General features: G+C 40.8%; 1 protein-coding gene across 4 annotated transcripts in view; it reads left to right on the top strand.

The window, feature by feature from the left end:
* plcb1l (phospholipase C beta 1-like) overlaps positions 1 to 10,960 on the top strand; it is a 192,232-nt gene that overhangs the window by 148,654 nt on the left and 32,618 nt on the right. For all 4 annotated transcript variants that reach the window (XR_002872859.2, XM_078943207.1, XM_023952847.2 and 1 more), the window contains 6 exons: positions 1,739 to 1,839; positions 2,168 to 2,334; positions 7,142 to 7,288; positions 8,219 to 8,376; positions 10,191 to 10,273; positions 10,469 to 10,553. Coding sequence is in view for 3 of the 4 variants with exons in the window: in XM_078943207.1 (XP_078799333.1) it covers positions 1,739 to 1,839; positions 2,168 to 2,334; positions 7,142 to 7,288; positions 8,219 to 8,376; positions 10,191 to 10,273; positions 10,469 to 10,553 (741 nt within the window). In the remaining variant the exon portion in view is untranslated. The remainder of the gene's footprint in view (positions 1 to 1,738; positions 1,840 to 2,167; positions 2,335 to 7,141; positions 7,289 to 8,218; positions 8,377 to 10,190; positions 10,274 to 10,468; positions 10,554 to 10,960) is intronic.

The following is a 10,960-nucleotide window of genomic DNA, read 5'->3' on the forward strand; positions in this document are numbered from 1 at the left end:
TTGTAATTTTTAGAAGAATCTGCAAAAGTACGATTTTGGATTTTCTTGGCAACAGAGGTTTTTTGTCAACCACGCCCACATTCCTAAGATGTTCCTGTCATGTGTCATATTGTTTGGTTCATCTTAAGCCAGAGATTCACGTTTTCACATTTTTACAACATTCTGGTAAAAAATGTGCGAGGAACAGAGAAACCCCACTTTTACGAGCTCTCCGCGCTAACACTGTTCATAAACCATAAGCCACATCTTTCCAATGATATTCAAGGAGTCAGGAGGCAATGGATCGAAACTCCTAATGGGAGTTTAAATTTGTAGAATGTACAAAAGATAGCACATAATGAGCAGAGGGGTTGTGTCAGAGGATTATGTCTTGTGAATCTCGTGGATTCGTGATCTTTTGATCCAGGAGAATCTCTTAACCAGCAGGAACCATGCGCAGAAATGCTGCAGACGAGCACGAGGGCAAGGCTGTAGTCACTCTAATGAATGCAAACAAAACACACAAGCTTGGAAAACAAGCAGCACATAATTAACACAGGCACAGACATGGGGGGGGTGGTCCGCTGGGATTTGCTTCATAAGTAATTACAGCTAAATGATATCACTGCTAATCCCTCAAATACACAAGCAAAGGCAAAAGCTCCTTCACGGCCTATTTTAAACTCAAGTCCTGTGGATGACTTGCTGACTTTTAACAGACCTGCACCCCCCCATCCCTTTTTGCACACACCCCCAGCCCCTCCCCGGCCGCTTCTGCTTTCCAATAGTCTGTGGTTATGCTCTGTTTCTCGCTGGCACTAAGGTGGCGGCCTCTGAGGAAAATGCGTCTTCACTGTGGCATATTTGCTCCGGGGACTCAGAGAGGAAGAAACATTGAAACATTTGAAAAGCCTTCTGTAATTTTCTTTTTTAAGTATGACTATTACAATATAAAATTCTAACTGCAGCCTCATAATTTAATTGTTTTATTCTCATCTATTTGTTTGTTTATTTAGTTTATTTTATTGGTGGCCTTAATATTAGATCGTAAAAACAATCCAACGTCCAAAAGGAGGGTGAAGTAATTTTTTTGTACTGATCATGTGCAAAATTAGAAGTAGCAAGCAATCCTAATGGGTCAAACCTTTTGAAATAAAGCCTATTTCTTTAAAAAAAACAAAAAACATTAAAAGGCTACTTTGGATTTTAATCAATTGTGAAGTAATTTAAATACAAAGTGATCTTTCTGTGTTAACTGTAGAACATGAATGATGGAGGTTTATGTAAATGTCTACAACAACAACAGTTGTTTTGTGTAGAGTGGGAGGGACAAAGTGTTTGTGGAGATAAAACAAATTCAGCTAAAATAATTGAGATGAAAAGCTCCAGAGGGTTTTCTTTCTTCTCTCCGGCGCTGCCATGTTGCAGAAGCTCAAGCGTGAATTCAGCTGAAATCCCGGCGGGCCCCTCGAACGCGTGAGACTTTGAGGCTGAGCGGGGAAATAAAAGCGCGCGGCTCTTTGTGCTTCAGAAACAGCCGAATGATCAAGCTAACGATGACGAAGTGGAAAAAAAAACTTCTTGGTGCTGCGTAGAAGCCAGTTAATTCCTCACGTAGAAAATCTATCCCCAGAGAAGGAAAGACAGAACGAACTTCGTCGCTCGTGAACAATCGTTCAACAAAATGAAGGGATTTATTTTCTTGAAGTCACGTGACCCCCCCCCCCCCCCCCCCTAACCCTATGCCTGTGATCCACAGAACGAGTCCATCCCCCAGGAGGACTTCACCCCAGAGGTTTACAGCATGTTCCTGAGCAACATCTGCCCCCGACCTGAGTTGGACCACATCTTCTCTGAAATGTGAGAGCGGTCTTTGCATCTTTGGCAGGTTTCCCCGTGGTGATCACCTGAGGCAGGGAGCCCCTCCCCGCTCATAAATCGAGATTTTAATCCCAGTGAAGTGGGACGTCGTGTGAGGCCACGGAGAAGATAATTTATTGGAACAGTTACAGACCTGAGAGGCGTTTTAATAATAACACATTTTTATCATTTATTCATGTGCCCTTTCACAGCCTTTAAAAGATTATTACAGTCTTAATTACACCCCCCCCCCCTCATTTCTCCTTCTTTTTTGTGTTGTCGGTTCTCCAAATGTTCCCTCGTGTTCACATCTGGTGTCTGTCCGCAGCGGGGCGAAGAGTCGACCGTACCTCACCGTGGAGCAGATGACCGAGTTCATCAACAGCAAACAGCGGGACCCTCGTCTGAATGAGATCCTCTACCCCCCCCTCAAGGCGGAGCAGGTTCAGGTTCTGGTGGACAAATACGAACCCAACGCTTCTTTGGCACAGAAAGGTGTGCAGCTTAGGTTTCTCTTGCAAAAGTACTTTTATTTTGAAAGGCAGTCATAAAGGTTTATTCAATTAAGCTTATTCAAGTAAATGATATGCACTTTGAGTACTTACGGGTGGATATAGGCTGTCTGCAGTCTGTACCAGTGTACCAGTCTGACTGTTACAAATACGTCATGATACACTTACCCCTAGCACCACAATGGTACGTCCCATTGTCATGACTTCCCTTTAAGGTGGCTGTATGAACCTCCAGGTAACTGAGGTCGCAAGAGTCCAGACACCGCGACTCCTGCTGCTTCATCACCGCGGTGATCAAAAACCCCACACCGTCACAGCTCTATTCCAAACAGTGCCTGTGACGCGGCAGTAACACGGCAGCAACATGGTAGTAACAGCTCTGGTTGAAAAAACAAACCGGCAAAAGTAACTGAGAGCAGCAGAAACTTATAGGCGCACCTCTGAAACCATGGAAGTCTTCCTCCTCAGTGTTGGATTGGAATAGCGTCAGAAATTCTTGGCCACACTGTCTCTGTCTCTCCTTCGTTGTCGTCAGTGTCGCTCCGAGGTAAATTCACTCCCGGTCACGCAGCAGACCAGCTTTTCCAAACCTGTTGGAAAAGCTGCATCGTCATCTGCATTTCTTCTTGCATTTTCCATGATGAGGGTCTGTTCCTGCTATTACTTCACAAAGCGGGAATTTACATTAAACTTGCGTCTTCCTCGACACACATTCCGTATTGTCCCTGTCTCACTCTTACCCTTTTTGCTCCAGCGCCCCCTAGCGGCGGTAAGAAAAAAAGTATAATTAAAGAAAAAGAATTAAATGCATAAATTAGCCGCATCATTGAATAAGCCGCAGGATGGACAGCGTGTGACAAAAGTAACGGCTTATAATACGGAAATTAATTTATATATTATCTGGTATAGTTGATTTACAAACTTTGTCGAATGGAACAGTTGTCTCTCTCTTTAGACAGGATGTGCCGCGTGAGGTGAACAACATTAGGAATATGATAGCTCCTTTATACTTGGAAAGTGCATCCAGAAAAACGTCCTAACACAGAACACGGTGCAAACAAACCAAAAATCCAGCATCCTGCAGGGTCACCGAACAGCCACTCGCTAAAACTTAAAGAGATCCATAAATCACAACGTCTATTTCTACTGTCCTGTTCTCGCCTGCAAACCGGGATGCTACTTTTTCAGAAAAGAGTGTGAATCTGTACATGAAGACGTCTGAACCCTCCTGGTGCTGCAAAGACGTAACGCCTGCATCCCCGGTTTGGCTTACTTTGTTATTGGTTTGGCAGGAAAAGTACAACAAAGGTCTGAAGAGAAGCAGATATCGTCACTGAAAGCTACAGCAGCTAAAGGAACAGATCCAGAGAGGAAACCGCCTTCCCAAAAAAAAACAAATTCAAGCAAGAGATGAGGCCGATTCATGAGTTTACAACCCTATTGGAGAAAAACACTAAACAGAAACTGTAAAACCTTTTTTAGCTTCAGTTTCATTTACCTTTGACTTCAGTAAGAGACTGTTGTCTTGAATTAAAAAAAAATCACCTTTAGTACCAGTTTATGGAAGTATATGTGTCTCAGATTTCAAAATAGAAGTCTATACCAGAAATGCATTTCATTTTCACAATAAAGCTGTATTTCTTGACTCAAAAATAAAATTAAAATCAATCCTCCTAAATGATTTTTTTTTTCTTCTTCAACACCGCTCATTCTGTCACTTAATTATGCAAAGAGGGGATTGCATATTCGCCTTCAAATCCACCGCTCAAAAACTGTCACATAAATCCCGAAGCTTTATTTATATATTTGTATACATTTATATTATATATTTATCATTTTAATTAAGTGACAGAATGAGCGGTGATGCAGAAGAAAAAGAAAGATTGCTTTTTCATTTTATTTTGGAGCCAACGGACGCAGCTATATTGTGAAAATGAAAAAGCATTTCTGGTATAGACCTTTATTTTGAAATGTGAGACACACATGCTTCCATACCACAACATCATTTCAATTGGCATTTGACCTTGTGAAAAGGCATCTTTAGCTCCAGCTACAAATGTAAAGATTTTGATCTGTCCCCTTCCTTAACCTTTGAGCATCATTGGGAAGCTACTGGGGGGGGGCTTAGAAGTTCTAGTATGGGTGGCTCACAAAAGTCTTTTATTTTTTGCAACCGTTTTTACTGAAATATTTCAAAAACGAATACATGAATCCCTGGGTCAAGCAGGACGAAACAATATAACATATGATACGACAAAAGTAACGAAAAATCTCAGTTGCCAAGGAAATACCAAAATTTACTTTTGCTTTTTGTTCTAAAAATGATAGAAATCTGTTCTTCACCCCCAGGTGAGCAAAAACTTAAGTGGTTGCTAGGAAGATAAAACAAAAGAAAAGCCGCCAATTTCAAAATGCTTTTTTTTTTAACACATATGTCACATGCAGGGGCAAAAGGGCAGGAAATGAGGCGTGTAGCCACCCCTCATGGCGGATTTTGAAATCAGCCTATATGGACTGGCTGTGACAGTGCTGGTGCTCTCCCACTACCATGTTGTGTGTCCATCCTGTCCCGGGTTTCTCTGGAACCATGCCCTTCCCCGTCCCACTGACAGATTTCCTTCCCCATGTCAAGAATTTATCTAGCCGGAGGAAGTGCTGCCATCTGCTCTGCAGAAAGGAGTCCAGCGCTCCTCGTTTGATCCTCTCACACACATTCAGTGGGAATTTGGGGGATTTATATTTTTTAAAATATTATTGTTATTTGTTTCATCCTATATAATATAAACCAGCAGCGCAGGCTTGATTCCGACTCAACCTGACGTTCCCCTGTAAATTTAGTCTGTGGAGCTCATAAAACAGTGGAGGAACATACATTTGTTCTCATTTTTTCTTGTCATTATGCCACGCTTTCTATTTCTCTGTGTGTAATTCTCCGCTTTTTCCGTTTTTTTCACTTGGTGCTCCGTCTTCCTCTCTGTGCCGGCTCCAGCGCCGTGAACGCCGCTAAAAGTTTCTCTGGAGGAGAAAGCTCCGTGACCGATTTTGACTTTTCACACTTTTCTCCCAAGATAAAAAAACAACCAAATACATTCTCCATGCAGATTTTCTTTCTTTTCATGCGCCAATTTCGATCACTTTAAAAATGTCACTTTTGGATTGTCTCCTGAAGGTCTGGTACATCACCGAGCTCTGACCTACAAATGTATTAAAAAGCCTTTTGTCTGCGGAGATGCGGCGGTGGGTTTTGAGCCCGGCTCTAAAAGGTCCTGGCAGTCAGCAGGGAGTCAGACGCTGAGTTCATGTCCCACACGGCAGCCAGCTTTAATTAGTCTCACAAATCTGCAGAGGGCGGTGCCGCATTATTTAGCATAAAGTGGCTGGAGGGACCTGCTGCACCCATCAAGACTGCATCACTTAGCCCATTTAGCATCGAGTCAGGCGAGTGCAGGTGGGTGGAGGAAGACCCCCCAGGGGGTCATGAATGATGTAGCAGTTAAGGTGTGTGGTACATCATCTATTTACAAACTGTTCTGGTTACTTTTTACAGCAAATGTATCTAAGAAGACAGAAAAGATGTTAATTAACAAAAAAAGTTCAGACTAGAGTGGCTGCATTAAGAGAACCTGGAAACTTGAAGGTTTTCCCATGACAATCAATTTCAAAGATGATTTTTTCTTGTTTGATTTTGTTGCATCTAATGTTTAAAGGTTTCCATTAGCAATGAAACACATCAAAACTTACAGGTTTATAATTTAAACCTTTACGTTTTTTTCTAAACATGTCAGAAAACGACCACGGATGGCAACGCCACGCCATAACCTCTGTCACCTGATCTTAATCATTTCCCGGTAGCACAATGGGCTCAAAGCCCCGCCCCCACAAAAATAGGCTCACTTACTGAATGAAAATTCTGAATTGAAACTATAAAACAGCAGCTGTTACAAATAAACATTACTTTTTATGTGGAAACAATTTTAGGTTTAAATTTTTCATTCACATTTTCTTTAATGGTATTTATATTTGTATGATATTCACATTAACATTTTTCTTCTGTACTTTTTTTAGGTTTAGAATGTGCACTTTCAAATTTGTTTTCAAAATCCTTATTTTTTATTTTCATATTTCCAATCCAGTTTTTTATTTACTTTTAGAAAGAGAGATACAATAAGAGAAGTTTCTTCTGTCTTACTCCTAATGTTCACAGGAAATAGTTTGTTTTATTTGAATGAAAATGGTGTTTTTACATGTTTTTGTCATATTTATCTGACAATGGAGGACACATAGAAATAAAATTAAGCTTAAAATTACTTTTGTGCGTATTTCTTTATTCAAATCGTTGTGAATTAGGTGCAGATGAAAAAATGCAGTTTGATAAAGGTGGTATTCAGCAACTGGGAAGGAAAGGGGGGCGGGGTTGCTGCTCTCCAACAGTACCGCCCACAACTCAGAAGTGAATTTCTAATGAACTCCTGCCGCTCTGCAGAAACTATGTCCCAGAAATTGATGATTGGACAGGCCGCCATCTTGCAGGTGGCAATGTTGGGCACTTCAAGAAGAGAAAATAATGCAAATAAAATGTTTTTTAGTGCTGCATATCCATCATTGTGGGCTTCATTTGTCCCTTTTCATGAGTTAAGCACATCCTATTATCTCGTTGAATTTTATAGGATATCTATGATGAAAAGAAAATCCCTTTTAGATGTACATATAACGCATAAATCCATGTTTTTTGCAGCCTTTATCGACGATGCATTTAATAAAGTAACTGAGCTCTGGTGCTTTTGTCGCAGGTCAAATGTCGGTGGAAGGCTTCTCCAGGTACCTGAATGGAGAAGAGAACAGCATCATTCCCCCAGAGAAGCTGGACCAGAGTGAAGACATGACCTTCCCTCTTTCCCATTACTTCATCAACTCCTCACATAACACATACCTCACAGGTATGCTTCACCTATCCCTCCGTTCAGTTACAACCCAAAGTTTCTGCCCCCAGGAGCTTAAGTCAGGATCACATTTCTCTGGCTGTGAAAAAAAAGGCTTTTGTAAGGACCCAGCCTGCAAACTGGAAACATGAGAAAAACAAACAAGAGCTCCTTGATCGGCCGGATTTCTCTCCATCCTTCAGTAGAACGTATTCTTGCTGTTCTAAAAATAAATGAAGATGTTCTCACAGAGGATGATCTTAGATTAAAATAAATAAGAATAACGTCAATGACAATCTGTGTCACACAGTCGAACCATGAAATAACAAAAACGATGTTTTGGTTTGGGAAGGAATCAACTAAAACTGTGGGGGGGGGGGGACCTTACCCATTGATTCGTATTGGTTTTAATTGAAGCCAGTTTTTAACTTTACATTTTTCTCTATTGTACTAAAAGAAAAAATAGAAAAAACTAGACAAAAAAAATCTAAAAAGTTGTTGAAATTCTTAAAGTCTCCAAAGAAAACGATGTTTTTTTGAGTTTTTGACACGGATGTTTGGCATTTTTCTTATGAAAGAGAACAAATGTAATAAAAAATAATTTCATTTATGCATTTCTGAGTATTTATCCTTCAAAATCGCTGTCAATCAAACTATGGCAAAGACATTCAGTTTGAATTAATGAGCTGTTGTGATGTCACACCGGACCAGTAGTGCATGAGCATACTTAAATATGCTATCATTGCAGTTTCCATGAGAAATACGAAAAAGTATAAATATACACTTTTCAACTTTTCTGTTAAGTATTTGTTTTGGTAAGAAGCCCCTAGTGGTAACTTAGTGAATAACACCAGTTGTCAAACAAGCATCTGTTTGGTTCATTTCCTAGACAGTAAAATGTTTTTGTCGTTCTGTTTACCCCCTCCTGTTTGTGTCTGGGACGTACAGCGGGCCAGCTTGCAGGAAACTCTTCGGTGGAGATGTACAAACAGGTCCTGCTGTCCGGGTGCCGCTGCATCGAGCTCGACTGCTGGAAGGGTCGCACCACGGAAGAGGAGCCCGTCATCACCCACGGCTTCACCATGACCACGGAAATCTCCTTCAAGGTAAAGAAAGAAAGACCTGCGGAGGGAAGGCTTTGGTCCAAAAATGATTGACCGAACATACACAAAATCCCTTGTGCTATCTTGTGGGGTCCAGATGACCCCACCCTTACATTGACACCAGTGAAGATCACACATGATTGAAGAAAAAAGGTTCAGCGCACTGTCTTGTGGGGTCAAGATGACCCCACTCCCAACGTTGGGAGTGGGGTCATCTTGACCCCACAATATATCACAAGGGTTAAGAGATAAAAGTGGGGAAAAAAAGATATAGCCAACACACATCTCCTCTGCTTTAAAAAAAAATCAGCTGCTGGAGTTTTCAAAACAGTTGATCCGTTTTGTGCGGCTTATAATTTCCGCTCCTTCGCAGTGAAACCTGAGACGTAAACTACAAAATAACTGACTGGAGTAAGTTCAATAGCATCAAACAGTTCTCAAAAACGTAAAGATGCTACAAAGGCTTTTATCCAAACCTGCAGCTGGAACGACGATCATGGATTTTCAGCCGATCACTGATGAGTCTGAAGGACTTTCTGAACCCTGAAATGTCATCTCTTCATTATTTTCAAATCTGAAGTCTAAACTGTTGGATTCTTCTTATGTGCAGAACTTTAGATTTTAAACAATTCATAAACTGCAGAATACTCCTCAAAGTATTTGTACTTTTATGTAAAGTTTCCTAAATTAAATGTGTTGTAGTTTTAGAAAATGATCTCCTCTTTTAAAGTCCAAGAGCATTTTTGTGACATTTTGTGTTCACAGTTGTGTTACGAGTTTTATGATTTTTTTATCAAACTGAGCAAACATAAAAAAATAATGTTTTCCCAAATGTATTATTGGGATTTTCTAAAATGGAGTTTGAGTTTTTTTCTTTTTTAATTGGCTGCACTGTGGTGTAGTGGTTAGCACTTTCACCAAGCGACGAGAAGTCCCCGGTTCAAAACCCGGTTGGGATATTTTTGCATCCTCCACAGGTCGATTGATAACTTTACATCGTCACTAGGCATGAGTTTGTTATTGGGGCCCTGCATCAGGTGGTCCAGGCCGAACCCCGCCCGGTTTGGCTCTGGCTGCCCCGTGACCCCAAATATGATGTTTTTTTCCAAACGGTTTTATTTCGCCCATTCTCAGAACCGCAATTTTAAGCAGAATTTTCCTAAAAAATGTCCTCAATCATCAGAAAAACGGCTCAGAATGTGCTAAAACACAAAAAAAGACGCATTCCTTCGGAGTCTTTAGAAACGTCTAAATCCTGGAAATAAAACTTTTTTTTTACCTTTACAAACATTAGATGTAGTGATAAATATTATAAATGTGTTTAAAATGTGCCACACTTAATACAGAGTGAAATAAGACAATTGCATTCGCTTTTTTTCTCATTCAGTCAAGATCGGATGAAAACAAAAGGATGCAGAAATGAAGGAGAGCAGAAAAAAAAAAGCAAAACTGAAGGAGCAGATGGTAGAAAGTGCGAGACAGAGCTGCACTCATTATTACCCCTAAAGAAAAGGCTCAGGGGTGATTAATCAAAGCCTCAAACGGTGGAAAAACAAAGAAGAAATAGTGTCTTTATTGGTGAACGGAGCACGAGAGAAAGGGGAAAGTGATTGATCTAGTAGATTAAGATCTAACGAGAGCGGCAGAAAAAGGCAAACCGAATTAGTGGAAGGGTGAAGGATGGTTGAGATAAAGCCAAAGATTTTTATTTAAAAGATGAAGCCAATGGAAATGAAGGTTTTGAGCGATCTGATGATGGAGGATTTTACTCATGTTTCCAGATTCGCATTTAATCACCTTCATGTTTGTTTTTGCAGGAAGTGATAGAAGCGATCGCTGAGTGTGCCTTCAAGACCTCACCTTTCCCCATCATCCTGTCTTTTGAGAACCACGTGGACTCGTGAGTCTGATAAGTCACACCTCTTGACCTTTTTTTTTGACGAGCGGTTCACGCGAGCCGCTCCAGCTGTCAATCACTCAGCGAGGCGAGAGATTGTGCTTCATCTTTGATAGCTCTGAGGGGGTTTGGAGGGAATACATGCAAATGCAGCATATTGACATTTAAAAAAAACGTGTTTTTTGTGTGTGAACTTAGACCCAAGCAGCAGGCTAAGATGGCAGAGTACTGCCGGTCGATATTTGGAGACGCGTTGCTGATGGAGCCTCTGGAGAAATATCAGGTAGGTCCATAAAATGCTGAAATCCTCACTGCTGGTCCTCACTCTTAGTCACACTTTCATGAACAACCCGGTAACTCGGAAACACGTTTTTACCGCATGGATGAGTGCTTTTTGTCCTGGTTTCAGGTTCACACCAACTCACATCTGAGAAGGGTCACTTTTTTCAAGTCTAAGGTCACAAATTCAGGTCAAGTCTTGAATGTAAAGTTGGTAAAACCAGGAAAAAGACAACAAAAATGCTTAAAACAGAAGATATTTCCCAAAGTTCTGTGGAATAAACCACAAACCAAATGGACCACAGAACATTTCTGATACGTTTGAGTTACACCGATGTCACCATGGGTCCTCAGGGGATGAAGATGAAAATAAACAAAAGAGAAAGGTGGTTCACAGATAAAAGATACATT

The sequence above is a fragment of the Oryzias latipes genome, chromosome 24 (genome assembly GCF_053564925.1).
Source record: "Oryzias latipes strain Hd-rR chromosome 24, Olatipes_Hd-rR_3.1".
Classification (NCBI taxonomy): domain Eukaryota; kingdom Metazoa; phylum Chordata; class Actinopteri; order Beloniformes; family Adrianichthyidae; genus Oryzias; species Oryzias latipes.